General features: G+C 39.6%; 1 protein-coding gene across 1 annotated transcript; it reads right to left on the bottom strand.

Moving 5' to 3' along the window:
- Window positions 1-11,347: 11,347 nt before the first annotated feature.
- On the bottom strand, window positions 11,348-15,589 carry rpl13a (ribosomal protein L13a). The gene is made up of 7 exons (XM_080414795.1): window positions 15,523-15,589; window positions 14,448-14,520; window positions 14,114-14,179; window positions 13,778-13,879; window positions 12,348-12,433; window positions 12,093-12,152; window positions 11,348-11,708 (listed from the first exon to the last, which is right to left on the bottom strand). The coding sequence occupies exons 1-7, from the start codon at window positions 15,541-15,543 to the stop codon at window positions 11,499-11,501; spliced, it is 618 nt and encodes a 205-aa protein (XP_080270921.1). The 5' UTR covers window positions 15,544-15,589; the 3' UTR covers window positions 11,348-11,498.
- Between the last annotated feature and the right edge of the window lie 752 nt (window positions 15,590-16,341).

Genomic DNA, 16,341 nt, shown 5'->3' with positions numbered 1-16,341 from the left:
ACGCTCATACATACTCACTCACATAACTGCCCATAAAACCCATTAAATTGTGCTCTATACAGAAATATTGCCCCCCTCCCCTTCTGACTTTTTTTTCCAGAAGGAGCGAGTGCATTCTCCGGCAGCGGCAACAGCCGCGGAACTTCCGCGGAACTGCCGGTGGAGGAGCGGCAGCTCCCGGCAGTGACTGCCGGCGGTGGAGCGGCAGCTGCCGGCGGAGCAGCGGAACTGCCGCGGAAACTGCCGGTGGAGGAGCGGCAGTCGTGGAACTGCCGGTGGAGGAGCGGCAGTCAACTTCTTTTTTCCGCCGATAAAGTATAGTTTTGGACCATGACGGAGGCGCGCCGAATCAGCAGACCTTGAGGCCAAGGAGTCGCGCCTCCAGGCGCGAGTGCCCGCGACGACCGGCCGATGGTCTGCTATTCGACTAAGCGCCGTCCGAGTTATGTACCGATAGGCACAGAATCGTAAATAATATTGGTGGGGACTGCGTTACACAAACGCAGCACACTCTCAGAGCTGGCGCCGCCGGCAGCTCCGCGGAGCTGCCGCGACAGCAGCCGCTGCCGGAAAATGCACTCGCTGTCCCTCTTTTTTTCTCTCACCTACAGTAGATGGCCTAATACGCCATCGTATAGATGGCCCTAATACGCCTTCGTAATTGGAGCAGAAATTATTGTAATGTACAGAGGTAAAGAAAGTTAATTTCTCCTGGCTATATTTTCACAGCTGGTCCAAAAGATTAACAGAGGTAACCTTGAGCTCCAGTAACAACTTTTTGCTAAAGATTTTCATAATATTGTGGAGGGTTATCCTTTTTTGGTAGATCAATTTAAAGATCTGAGAAATTCAGTGATATCCACTTGAATGAATGACTCGAGCAGCAGCGTTCTCAATCAACTGCAGCTGTCTAAAGCCCCATGTATGCTCTGAGTTTGGAGCGGAGAGAGCGAAGGGGGAGACAGGAAGGAGGTGGCGTCATCGGCCCCCTGCGGGAAAACGGTTTCATTTTAAAGCATTGTTTTATGATTTCACACACACACTTATATTAATTTCACCATTCAGTGAGTTGTAAGCTGAGGTTATTATAACTACACTCACAATCCAGTGAGTGATGCCCCATTATTTTACAATCTTGTAGTGTGTGCATTTTAAAGAGAATCTTATAAGAGAATCTTATAAGATGATCCTGTAATGAGTGATGCTACCAGATTTCCAAATTGTTTAAGATTTTAAAAGTCCCGTCATCTGAGCCGAGCTTTTTAGTGTAATTAATGATTTATGGTTCACCAGAGAGCACTAGCACAGGTTCAGTCATTTGTATGTGTCCTCAAACTGCATGCAGCATTGGGTTTACTTGTCTTGCTCAAGGACACTGTGATATGGATCTACATTTGATGTCACATGGAAGGAACCTGTCACTTTCCACCTACAGCAAGGTCACTGCATGTGTTGTGCTTTTGTACATGTGTGTACATGTGTGCGAGCGTTCGTGGCTGCGTGCGTGCGTGTGAGAGAGAGAGAGAGAGAGTACTATGTCCAATGTATTTCATTAAGGTCTGGTTGATAAGGGTTTCTGTGATTGCTTTTGCTCTTCTCCGGGAGCTCATTTTCAGAACACAATTATTTGTGGCTCTGCTTGCCCAATGGCAATCTATTACTGTGCTTTCTCCCCTCTAAATCCTACTAGTCCATTAATGAACGTACATGATGACATCAAGATTGAATAAAGTGAGTTATATTTCTGTCATTCCAGTTAATTCCAGTGTTGTGTGCAGCTGTTTCATATAAACAAGGTATAGGGACATGATGGCCACTTAATCTATCACATTCATCACACGTTCATGAGAATACGTTATCACATCCGCACATGCCTCAGCAGTACATACATGCATCATTGAATCAGATTTTATTAAAGGCACTCATTTTGTGAGTGGGATGTTGTGTGTGTATGTGTATGTATCAACTAAAATGTCATGATCGTGACAGATCTAGATGGAGGAGGGTGGGTCTTTGAGGTGCGGACATACAGTATCTATATGTTTGTACATGACTGTGTGCATTTCTGTGTGGGTGTGAGTCCAAGACATGATTTTAATGAGGAATGGAAGTCAGTGGAATATATACGTAGCTTACGTATAAGTAAATGCAAGAAATACACCCACTCAGTATTGTATGCTTGTAGGTCAGCAACATCTTAATCAAGAGATAACAGGCTCTTTATCAATAGCCCATGAGGACAAGTCAAGATAACACATGATATACTCTGATGTTCACGTAAGGACATTTGTTCAGGACTCCGTCCTGCAGTTCCACAGAAGATAAAGTTGGCCCTCCAAACGCCACCAAGCTTTTAAAAGATAGCATAGCTAGCCTGGGCATGAATGTTACCCAATGGCCAAAAACCTTGGGGTCTTCATCGACTCTGACCTAAGTTTTATAGTCTTTCAACTACAATACCCACTCACATCTGCACCTGATTACCACTTAAAATACTTGGTCCCCTACCCTCCTTGTTTCCCTCAACACCAAATCTCTTCAACTATTTTCAACGAATGTTCACCTTAACACATGTTCATTCATGTATTTAACACATCTCAAGATGCTCACCTCTTCCTCATAGAGAGAAGCATATAGGGAATATGGAGGTGGAGCCTGTTCTTCAGCATTTATCACTGTCAGAATCCAGACCAAGCTAACAGGAGTGACATAGTGCAGTGGTTCTCAACATGTGGGGCGGGACCCCCAGGGGGATCCCCACATTATTTTGGGGGGGGTCCCCAGATGACAGTCAAGTTTCAATTTAAGGACTTTTAAGACCTTTTTAATACAAAAAAAAAAGATAGAAAAAATGACCATTACTGCATCAGAAGTAATCAACAGCTATACTATAAAAACTGGTCAAACATTAGCCAAATTGTCAAATAAGAAAGAGGCAAAATTATGAAAATAGCAGATCTACAAGCTCACAACGCCTCACGTTGCGAGGTGTTGTGAGCTTGTAGATCTGATATTTTCACAATATTTACCTTTGGATCAAGTCAAACAAAATGGAATGTCTCAACTCCTACAATTCCAAGTGCTTGCCAGGGTGGGGGGTCCCCAGTTCAAATATGATTATTTTGGGGGGGTCGTGGCCTGAAAAGGTTGAGAACCACTGACATAGTGTGGGTCTCTATCTGTCATGTTCATATAGCCTAAAACCAAAGGAAAGATCCTTATACCATCAAAACAGAAAACAGCCATTTCCTTGGTGTCATGTTTAGCCTAAACCAAATTAAAGATTCTTATGCACTCAATACAAAAGACTGAGATTTCTTGGGTGCTGCTGAGATGATTTTTTTTTACATTCCTCACACGTGAGTTTATTATATTACAATGACATTTGGAGAATTATTGACTTCAAATTGAAGTCTCGATTGATTTGCAGTGCAAGTGTTTCTTTGTCTCAAACATTTTACAAGTCAGTCTATAATGGAAGTTAATACATACAAACATCTGATGGCTGAAGTGGAAATGGACGAAGTGTTAATTGCACAGGCAAGGTAAATGCAATTAATAAAAAATAGGTGGAGACCTGGCATGTGGTTCCTTTCAGGTGTGTGGCACCCACCTGAGCAAAGCAAACGCCCATTGCCATACAGAACTTAATGGTCCAGGTGATTAGAATGTAATGCTGGAATTTATATTGTCAGTTGACACTGCCTGCCCCTTTCAACGAACCAAGACATTGAGTTCAAGTTCATGTCACTGACTTGCCTTGATTCATATTCCCTCTTTATAGCCTCAGCGCGCGCACATGCACATGCACACACACGATCTCATCAAACTATCACCCAAGTAATGTTGGATTAAGAATTGGAATGAGTGCACTGAGAAAATATAACCATTATAGTACATACCCTCTTCCTTCCAGTGACATTCTTGCTTACTGTTATAAAGGAAACTGGCCAGATTCCAAATTTTCATTTTGTATCAGAAATACATGTTTTGATCCATCTGTGATTTAACTGTTAACTGAAAATATAAAGAGAAAGCTTAAAGAAAATTGACAAACCACAAGAAATTAAGTGCAATACTACCCTCTTCTGGTAAAATGGAGCAACTGTATTAGTGATCATCTTTAGAAAATAAATAATCTGTTTTGTTAGTTTGTCCTTGAATTTATATATTGTCGTTTACTAATACATATTCAAATAGTTGGCAGCGGTTCCAGTAGGAGACACAAAGAGTCTCCTATGTGTCTCCTACCGGTCCGCTGCTCATCAAATTATTGGCTTAGGAATGCGACAAAAACAAAAAGATATCCATGAATTCAAGTCTCCATGGGGTGACTAATCGATAGAAAAAAATTATTTTTTGGGGGTTACGGTATCCCTTTAAGACAGGTTGTTATTCAGGGTATGATTATTAAGAGCAACTCAAAACCAGAATGACACTTGTTAAACAGAAAGTGTTCTGTTCCGTTGTTTATACTATTGCAACTGACAAAAAGCAAGGAAGTAGTCTAAACCAATAACTCCATGTCTCAGTGACATAGGCTTATATGTTGTTCACAAAACAGAACATGAACGTGAAGTGTAGCCTAATGTATACAATGCATGGTGAAATGTTGATGTTAGTCTCTACTTAAATGATTCAATTGAGAATCACAATGTAAAGTGCTGGCTGTTCTGTAAAGCCCCTATTTGACAGAGGATATCCAACTTACAAGTCGATTTTTACACTTTCTGAGGTGAATGAACACTCCAAATATTACTGTAGACAGAAATAGAAACGGAGGATGTGACATCATAACACAATAAAGAGAGACTTTTTGCCATCAAACTAACTATCTCTGATTGAGGTCATTAAAAAAGCAGCACTGAAGCAAAAGGCAGGAGGACAGAAGAGCCTCTGACCACCTGCTTGCTCCCTGCCTGTCTGTCAGAGAATTGATTTAAAAATACTACTGTTGGTTTATAAAGCATTGAAGGAAGGCCAACATATACATTTCTGAACTTGCAATATCATGAACCATCCAGACCTCTCAGGTCAATTGGGACAGGTCTGCTGTTTGTTTACATAACAGCTAAAGACATTTCTGTTTGCTGCTGCCTTTCATTGGGTTATTTTATTTCTTTCTCTTCTGCACTGTAATTGTACTTGTTATTTTTTACTTATTTTGTTTTTATTGTATCCTAATGTCATTTTATAATGTGTTTCCGTTGTTTGATGTTTTGCGTAAAGCACATTGAACTGCCTTGTTGTTGAAATGTGCTATACAAATAAACTTGTCTTGCTGTCCCCAAATCAGAACTAAACACGGAGAAGCAGCGTTCAGTTTTTCTGCACCACACCATCTGGAATTAACTCTCAGAAAGCTGCAACAACCCTGAGTTCTATTAAATCAAAGCTAAAAAAAAACATTCTGTTTGCTGCCGTCTTTCATTAAGATAGTAAAATACTGTAATTTGACTATCTTATTTCTCTGATTTATTAGGGGCCAAGCACATAGTTCGTAGGCACCCTATTGTATTTGTTCTTGTTTTATTCTTCTGCCGTTTTATGCAGTTGTGGCCGTAATGATAGAGGGTCGTGCAAAACAGCCAAGAAATGAAGCTCACAACCATTGGCCAAAGGGTGGCACTATAGCAATCAATTGAAAATGTTAACTTTGAACAGGTACAACTCATGCCCTGTTTGACCTACATTCACAACTTTGCCACTGTGACCTATGGCTCTGACCATTAGATATTCCACCATTTAGAATGTTATGAAAAACAGTTAAATTGGTAGCCTACTCCTCCTGGGATTTTTTTGCAATCTGCGTGAAACTTTCTACACACAAACTATGGACTGATATCTAAAAACCCAGCGGAAGAGAAGTTTGTACGTAAAAGAAAATGGAGCTTGCATGAGCCAATGAATATTGTAGTTTTATAATTTAAAAAAAAATCTTCTGACCCAAAACTATATAAATGCAGCATCACATTTTTACAAAACTTTGCAGTTTGGTAGAGAGTCATGCCAAACGGCACTGAAACAAAGCTTCCTTCAATTGGCCAAATTGGCACTAGAGCAATTGATTGAAAATGCTAAATTTGAACAAGCATATAGCAGGCCTCCTTTGAACTACTGTATGAAACTTGCTTACATATGCCTCTACTCATGAGAAACAATTCTGCCATTGTGACCCATGAGCCATTAGATTTTCTGAGATGAAAAATAAAGAAAGAAAGTCATGACCCAATCCAGCCACCCTGTCACAACTCAGAACCATCAACAACAGCCACAACACAACACACACAATGTACATCCACATAAATCTTCAATCAGGCTGTTATGTCAAAGCCTAAAACATATAGCTTGAACTTAAAATGAAATTTCAAACTCACACATAGGATAATTGAAGTGACCAAGAATCACGTACACATACTGTACCCTGTCACAACTCACCACCTTCAACATCAGAAACACCACAACATACACATTGTAGATTCACATCAGCATCCAATTCCAGAGCCACAAACAGTCACTGAACATGTTGGATTACCACCCAGTCATTGGGTCCCAAAATGACAGCAAATAGTACAACAGCTTCAATCACATTAGTGTATACACACAGCATACAACACAAGCAGCAGCATCAAAGAAAAATAAAAAGGTTCCTACCTTGAGCGGTCTTCTACTTGACTTCATCAGGTGAGTAAGTGATGGCCAGGGTCAAACTTTGGAACTCATCATAGAGCGATGGAGCCCCCTCTCTCTAGTTCGTCCTCGGATAAGCCCTCCAGCGGCAACTCCAGTCATCTCCATTCTCCATATATCTGGCTAGCTTCGCCAGTACTTTCCTCCCCTGCTGGGAGCTCCCGGTGTCAATGCCATCTTCTCACGCACCCTATAGGCACCCATCCATACAGATGCTCGTTAGTAACATGTTCATGGTGGTTGATGTTTAGTATTGCTAGCATTCTGATGCAGTACAGTGGCCAGGGACTTCTGTAGGGCAGGCTTGAGGGTCCAGCACTCACAGCCGTAAAACAGACTCTACTACAGTCGCTGAGAATTAAGCTGATCTTGATATGGTGTGGGAGATTGGATTTCCACACACTAGACATGCCCATCAGAGCCCATGCAAGTTATTTCCTCACTTTACGGTTGCATTGACACATGAGCCCAGGTATTTAAAGTCAATTACTTCTTTCAGGGCATTGCCCATTAGAGGTGGATGGTCTGTGAGGGTGTTATGTGATAGCCTTTGTTTTATTGCCATTTCTTGGCAAGACCAACCTTGGCACACTCTTGACACAACTCTGATCAGGAGAGCACCTGCCTTCTCTACATGGTCAGGCAGATGTCAACTCGGTCTGTTAAGAGTAGTGTCAATGTAAAAGCCCAGAGTAGGTTGGGAGGGACACCATAAGCCTTGAGTATCAGAAAGAAGGAAAGAAAGATGTCCCAAGAAACCTCGTATCTCTCCATATTTCAACTTTTTATGTTTTTTCATAAATCTTCGTTTTATTAATGTTGAACCAATGAAAAGTATTAACAAGAGCTTGCAACCAATAACTACATTGGATCCATTGGAACACGTTATTTTTTCTATTTCCTGAAAGATTTTGGACATTTTGGTTTCCACCCGACAGCAAGGATATGTAAGCCTACATGACTTGTCCTTCAGTGGTCAAGTGACAAGGGTTGTTTCTTAAATTCTTCCAGTTGAGAAACGTTGCTATAAGAGAGAGAGAATCATATGCTTAATGTTGTGTGTAAAGCACTTTGAATTGCCTGTGTGTGTGTGTGTGTGTGTGTGTGTGTGTGTGTGTGTGTGTGTGTGTGTGTGTGTGTGTGTGTGTGTGTGTGTGTGTGTGTGTGTGTGTGTGTGTGTGTGTGTGTGTGTGTGTGTGTGTGTGCGTGTGCGTGTGGGTGTGCGTGTGCGTGTGCGTGTGCGTGTGCGTGTCTTGGGCCTAGAATTGTGTATGTGTATAAGAGAACTGAGTGGAATTTCACGTCATAGAACTCCTCTAAAGTGTTCTACATGTTTTCCATTTCATAGTGTCTCACTGGTTAAAAACTAGTTCAGGAACTCATATGGTGCCAACAGCCACAACACCAGTATTTTAGTTGTATTAATGCACTTTAACTTGTGAAGCCCTATTTTTCATTTGTATAAAGCGGCAAATCTACTGACTTACCGTATCTAAGAGAGAAAGTTCAATTTATTTTCAGAATTGTTGTTTATTAATTGAAATGAATTTATAAATAAATAGCAGTTTTAATAATATTTAAATATATCCTTTCCCGGGACGGTTTAGGATTAGGATTAAGACTCACAGAGATCCTTGGGCCAACATGCAAAAACAAAACATGCTTGGGTTGCAATGCAAGTGTGTGTCAGGAAAGCACCTTTTTATGGGTATGAATAGACCACAGAAAATGACATTCCTATATAAACAGACCAGCCTTGGATCAAGATATCAAGATATCAAATATAATATATATTAATTAAATAAATATATTATTAAAATACATATTTATATTAATATAATATAAATATGTATTTTATTGAGTCTGACTTTTGCTTTCGTATCTATTATATCATAGATACGAAAGCAAAAGTCAGACCTGATCATATTGATCCAAAGCTTATAGCAGATAAGATGTTGTGTTGTTCTTGCAGATATATTATGCTTTTCTTTCCACTTCCTACTTAAAACTTAAAAGCACCCAGCACCTAGCCTATTTATGATATGAGTGCTTATAAGTTTAATGTAACTATGATAATAGGCTACAGCGTTATAAGCATATTACAAGGCATTATAAGTAGGCTATGTTTATAATGCATTATAGAAGACATGCCATGGGTTTTAGTGCTACCGAAACTTTCATCAAGTGCACAATCCATTGTGCGTCAGACCCAGGCACTTATCCAACAATGAGCTAAACCAGTATGTAGCTTGAGGAACAGAATAAACCATGGCGCCACTTCTCCATGTTCTTTTCTGTCACTCTATTGCTTAGAATGGTGTGTTCGTTCTATATAGACAAGTTTACCATTTCTTACCTCTTTCGCCTTCCTCTTGCAAAGTTTAGCTGTTTGACAAGGTCTGAAGCCTATATGAAGTTGGTAGCTTGAACTGATCTTTTTTGGCAAGCCTATTTAGACCAATTATTTGTTTACCAACATTGAGACTGGATGCACAGGTGATTGTTTCATGCAATCAATTCTCAACCTGTTGTTTCGGCACCCCAACCCCCTCTAGTGTGTTGGCTAGTGCTGCGTGCCCTAGCGATACCTGACAGAATGGGTTTCATCTGCAACCAGTATGACTCGTGCAACCAGTGTGACGTCGTCTGTAAATTAACCAGCGAGTTTAGGCGTTTTTGCTCCGTCCATCCAGCCAGTGGCTTTTGAAAAGAAAAAAAGTTGAAATGAAAGGAACATTTTTCGTTTGGCCTATATATTTTTTTTTAAATCACCTCCATTGCTTTCTTGGTATTTTTTGCTTTCTTTTTGGAAGCACTAATCGGTCCAAAAATGCCTGTGGTCTTGATGGTATAGATTAGAACATGACTGCAAAATTGACAGCTGTTGAGCATCAACTAATTTGAAAATTCCCGCCACAAGTGTTATGGTGTTTTGCGTGTGACTGATGAATGCAGCACTGCCGCCCACTGGGCTGAATGTTACTATGACCTGGCTGATATATTATATACCTGTCTGAGTGAGTTGAATGAATAAGCGACTTATTGTATACACATCGTAGTCCAAAGCTCTCTCATTATTATATAAAGCCAGTACAACATAACAACAAACAGCCGCTATAACTTGATTGGAACCGTGAAGGCAATTAAGGCAAAATGAGACAGAAGTACTCAGCCAGATTTCAGTGGGCCTATGAGTTAAATGCCATTCACACTGAGCACAATAACTATAAAGATAACTATATCGTTCACCATTGTATATTATTTATAGTCAGTGTGAACTCTGCCATCCACTTGACTTTGAACGACTTTTAAAACTATACATTTATAGTTATAGTTAGTTATAGTGTGAGGCCATTCACACTACTTAAGGGTAGTAAAATATATTATATAAATGTTGAGATATTATCTCAGTCAACATTTAATTAACTGAAATAAAGCATAAAAGCATTTTACATAACATTTATTCAAAACATTATTTTAGGCAACATAAGACTAGGCGCTGCCTGAAACAATTAGTTTTCAACAAATTACAATCAATCAACATAAGCAATATCATAGTCCCCATCTTCTGGAAAGAGCTTGAACCATGCTATTAATTAGTTGGCTCTATTATATACAAACACCTCCTGTTGGTCAGCAGGCCCTTAAGGAGGGCCAGGGACCTACTCTATAGTCTGAGGTGCCATTATTGATATTCACCTACATTTTGGTCAATTCTGAATGGTGCTTATGCCCCCCAGGGGACCCTGGGCATCAGCCCCAATCAATGGCCAGGTCCATTCAGGTTTCAATGATAAAGTTCCATAGTTTTTCATGAATGGTCACTAAAGGACTTCTATATGTCATGTTCTTCACTATGAGGTCAAGCCCGTGTTTTAGCAGTAACTCACTGTTGCACATTAAATATTCTTGAATTTAGCATCACATTTTAAGACAATGTGGGGAAAGTAAAGCAGAAACCCTCTGAATTAGTAGACAGATTTGACATTGATGTCATACCGAGGTGCAGTCAATGTATGTGCTGCAGTACAAAGGACTGACAGTAATACAGAAGCTGTAAGACAAATGTAATATCACATTTGGTATCATCTCTACTTTTTTTAAACTCTGGATAAGACATATTTGAAGTTAAAAGGTTTAATAATCAGTTTAGAAAATACTTAGTTTAGGTTAGCGTATGCCAATTATTGACCTACACTGTACTGCAGGTGTATAAAGCATTACATTTCCCATTAAGCCTGTATACTCAAAAATGTTGTTTGAAATTAATGCACTTTTGGCATTCTTTACAAGTCATCATTGGTTTACTATAAATACGGAGCTGAACAAGTGTAATCAAGTCGTTTGTGGTGCAGTCACTTGTTCTCCAATACAATACATAACCGCTGATTTCCACACCTTGTGGTATTAAAACTAGCTCTTGCCCTTTGTGATCGAGTCCAATGACGCTGACAACTGTTTCACCACATATACAATCTTACCTGTCAAAACTTAATGTCAGTCAAGGTGAACCATCCTCAAGCCAAAGTGTAAACACCATGTCTACAGTACCTTATCCACCCGTTTAAACGTCCGATGAGCAGATATGTGCACATAATTTTCAAGAATTCCCTTTTATTCCACAATTAAGTTAAACTCAGGAATAAATCAAAACATGCTCTATAAACATTATATTTATTGGCCAACTGACAGAACACAAAATTCAGAGAACCATTGTATGGTGCAAGCTTGCTCTCTGCGATCTTCTCTGGAAAGGAATAAGTCAAAACATGTTCTAGAAACGTTTAGAACCTTTATTGGCCACCAAATCAGACAAGGACTCCAAATTCTTTGAGAACTGCTGTGTATGGTGCAAGCTTGGCCTCTGCGATCTTCTCCGCCCTCTTTCTCAAGGTGATCACAGCCTTTTTCTTTTTGTAGGTGATCTTAGACTTCTCTTTTCTCTTCTCCTCCAGAGTGGCTGTGATAGCCTGGTACTTCCAGCCGACCTCATGGGCCAGGCGCCCAAGGAGGGCATACTATGAGGGGGGGGGGGGGGGGAAACAATCAGAATGTATGGAAACATCTACTAGTAAAATCCACTGTCCCACTATGTTCTGCTTCAGAGGTTGACACTTTACTCAGATAATTTAATTACTACAGTACACAATCTTGCTGTATTTGCAAAACTGACACATTTTACACCATCTCTATAAAGATATGGCTGTTGTTATTGATTCAAATCTGAAGATTGTGTGGTGAAGTTGTAAAGTTGTGTCATCAAATGATCAGCTATGGGATAAACAGCTCGGTCAATCAAGAACATAGTGGCACAATAAGTGAAGCTACATTTAGGCATCATTAGTGTGCATACAATGGGTAATCAATATCCACCTCAACTCAAAAGTTTATAATAGGCTCACCTTGCGAGTGGGCTTCAGGCGCACAATCTTAAGGGCAGCTGGGACGACCATACGCTTCCTCTGTGAAGGACATGAACATTAGACACGGTCTACAACAGCAGATCCGCTTATGAGAAAATAGCATGTCTCAGATAAGTGTATCGTTTCAGAGTCGAGACTCAAACAAGGCATGGTAAGGTTAAAAAAGTAACATCACAGACAGCACAGGTTTAAATAGAACACCCTTGGTCCTTCCTGGTTGGAAGACTAAGTCACCTTGTCGTATGGAGGGGGGACACCATCAAACACCTTCAGTCTGTCCAGTGCAGCCTGTCCTCGCTTAGTTTTGTGAGGAAGCATACCTGGTTTTAAGAAAAGTTAAATTAGATTATAGTCACAAATGATTGCTTTCAAACATTACACAGATCCAATAGCATATCCAAGATTGTGTCCAAGCCTCAACTCAGTAGTCAGATCCGTTAGTTTCTCATCAATAGATGATCAGTTTTGGAATAAAGACTCATCAATGTCAAGCAAGGGACAATCACCAAAACCATGATACCCATGTCTGATAATGATAGCCATATGAGCATCTTATAATTAAAAAACAATCTGTCTGGCTCGACAAATTATTTTAAAAATAATTTATAGTCCAGGTAGGCTATGGACAGCAATAGCTTTGAATTGATGAAATCATGCATGATGAACAAATAGTTCCATTTCCATTCTTTGAATGTTATGTTTTCACTGCCAACTTTCCTCTTGAGACGTGGATGAAAAACTTCTCACGTTTAAAAAAACAAAAGCTGTGTTTCACATGCTTGAATGATACATTGTTTCTATCCGTTCTAAGAGACCTTGAACCATGAAAGAGCTCTTGTTCGAAAAGGAGTATGACTGTCTCCAGATAAAATGTTCTTTTTAAACTTTTTGATTAACTAAATATCCAAGTAGAACATTCAAGGATGAAGCCTGCACAAAAAGGATTACATACGCATTTCTGTGTGCACCTGTAACCTGTAATTTGATTCCACATGCTTTCCTATCAATTGTCATACCACATCTTTATGTAGTAACTTTTATAACAATAGTTATTATTGTATATAAGGTTGTTCCAGGTCCTAAATTAGCCATTGATTGTGTTCTGGCACCACCATCTAATGTCTTTGAACAGGTTTGGCCCAAGGCCAAGCTTACTTGCCGACCCATGGCCTAAGGTCTTCCAACAAAGGCTAATCTTGCCACCTTCTATTGAACTTATTTTTCCATAATATCCAAGATAATCAGATACTGTGTACAGGTAACCTTGCTTCATTGTTTAGATGCATTTTTAGGCCAAGGGATCTCAGCCTTAACCACATGAAATGTAATTAAAAGATCCGGGCAGACTCTGGTCAAGAGTTTTTTGTAATAGCACATTTTTGTTATACGGTCAACTAAGCATATAGGTTTAAGTGGTTAACATCAACCAAGAAACTACACTAATTGAAATTATCCCAAGCTAGTTGGAGGGGTCTGAATTTTAACATTTTTCATCTCCGAAAGACAAGCAGTCAAGTAAAGGTACCGCATGCAAGTGAAAAGATGTTTCATAATCATTCTGGCACCAGTGTGATATGCAGTCATGGACCAGGGGGTCTGTACAATTTCAGTCAAAATTAGAGATATGAGAAAATTCCAGATTTCTGTATCATCTACAATCTCACCTCTGACGGTCCTCCAGAAGATCTTACTGGGAGCTCTGAAGTGGTATGGTCCACGGGAGGGATTGGTGTTCATCCTCTTACGCAGGAAAGCCAGGTACTTCACTGTTCAAAAAGCACGTGAACAAAACCAACATTTGATATCCTTACACATGAATGATAGTGGGTCAAGACAATAACATTGGTTAAGAATGCAACGCTTATGCCTCAGATGGTAGTGCATGTAAGTATTCTCATGGTTAACTCAAATTTTTAAACATCATCATCATTGAGAGTAAGCAGGTTAAAGAGGATGCATCCTATAGTTTTTTTTTGTTTTAATGTATTAATAATACTGACGTTTATTGCGGTAGAAGTTTCCAGAGATGTTAATGCCTTCACATCTCACCACCACCACCTTGTGGCCTACAGGGAGGGAAGAAACAAAAAAAATGTCTTAAAATGTGGATAGACAAGAACAACATTGACACTTACTGGTGACTGTCAGTCTCAGATGGTAGTGCATGTTTTTTTTCATGGTCGTTAAACTCAACCAAAGATAATAGTGTAATCATTGACAGACAATACAGCAGAACATTCTAGAGATACTAGGCAAATGTCTTAATAGGAAATCGTCATGACCATAGTAACATGTTAGCATGGCTAATTGCCAAAATAAATAATCTTTACATACCCAGCAGGACCTGTTTAGCCACAATGGCAGCAAGACGCCCAAGTAGATGGCCTCTGCCATCAAGCAGCAGAACCTACATGAATTAAGGACACGTTAGTCAAGATGAAATGTTCCCAGATAGGCAACCGTTGATAGGCATGGTAGCCAGCACACAGTTGAATAACCAGGCACTACTAATGGCAGCAGCATGTAAGCAAAGAAATGTGTGATGAACTACAACAATACGCGCACATGTCAAACTATGTGGTTCACTCGCATTGTTCAAGTGCTGAGCTTTATGACAGCACATGGACAAGACGTTAACAGGATAGGTGGGCACCTCGATTGGCTATATTGCCCAAAATGTTAAATACAATATTAGAAAAAATGTCTAAGTTAAGTATATATGATTAGAACATGCTTAAACATTCGACAATTAAGGTCCAATATGTCTACAATTACTACAAAACCTGTATACCCAGTCATTTTGGGGCATAAACAAGTTGAAGGATAAAATTAAGACTGATAATGTACCGTTCATGTTCACATCATGTATACTTTACATTATAGGACAATTTTTCTAACATTTCATTTTATCATTTTGGACAAAATAGACAATTTTACATTGCGGTGCCCAGACCCATCCTGGGTCCGGTAAAGCTGACATTCAGCCCGGCATCATTACTATGCACGAAGCATGCAGACAACTATACCACGTGTGCTCTAAAATAAGTCAATTGCAACGAATAGGATGTCTCTGGTTGTGTCAATTGTACTCAGCTTAAAAGGTACATTTAAGTCACTGAACACAGACTTAAAATCCACACGGGGCCTTAAGCTAACGTTAGCCAGCTGCTAACAACGTTGTCTTGCTAGGAGGCTGCCATGGCCATGATACAGGCAGTACTCAGTTATCAGTAGCTGTCCAACACAGAACATTCTCGGCTTAAAAACACTTGTAAGGAGACACGTCAAGCAAAACTGCGAGTACGGTAAGACGTATTATAATGATCGTTTTCAGTTTAGCTTTAAAGGAGAGATGTATATCCAGCTGCGGCACGAATAAATACATTATAATAACTCCGGAGTTGCACACCTTATTGAACCGGTCCGCCATGATGTCCGAAAAGAAAGATCCACGGGGTTGCCCGCAGTATAATGCAGGGGTTTAAAGGACGTGACGACAACGATTACTTCCTCGATTATGTCATAGAGCATAACATGGTGCTACAACGCCACCCTCTGGATAGACAGAGAGGGGTTTTTATGATCACAGTTGCCGTTTTTCTATTTAATCACTTCTATTTTGGATATATATATATATATTTATATATATATATGCTTTGTATATGAAATGTGCTGTTTTCGTGTAGTGTGTGAATAAGTAAAATGCACTGCAGTGTGACTAGTTCTAATACATGATTATACTTTTTTATTTTACACATGTATTTACTTTTGTGATTGAGCCTCATTTATGTCATGTATTTACAGTTGTATTTGTGAAATCTCTGTTCAAGGTGTTTAAGAAAGTGGCTCTGCCTCTTATATTGTATGTTTGTTGTTTTGTTGTAAACATTGTATTTAAGCTTATGCCTATATTTATATAGTAATATCAACTTTGATATTGTATTGTTGATGGTGCAGTACTGAACAATTCAGAGAATCTTAATTGTGGCCTTTAAAGTGTGCGCTGTCTTACACGAAAAGGTATATCTGTAGTTCCAGAACTCCTTAGGCCAATGTCTGACCATGCAGGCCATGTGGCAACATCCATTTTTATAACACGTAGTACTTGCTTTATTAACCTTCATGCATTTACAGTATATTAATCAACCACATATCAACAGTGGGCCTGGCTAGTATAGGCAGTGAATGCATCAACATTATTCAGTAGTAGTTGAATCACTAAGACTCT

Source organism: Gymnoscopelus braueri, assembly GCF_963280865.1.
Source record: "Gymnoscopelus braueri genome assembly, chromosome: 19".
Taxonomy (NCBI): Eukaryota; Metazoa; Chordata; class Actinopteri; order Myctophiformes; family Myctophidae; genus Gymnoscopelus; species Gymnoscopelus braueri.
Note: the sequence above shows the minus strand (reverse complement) of the source record. Positions and strands in the feature narration are given on the sequence as shown.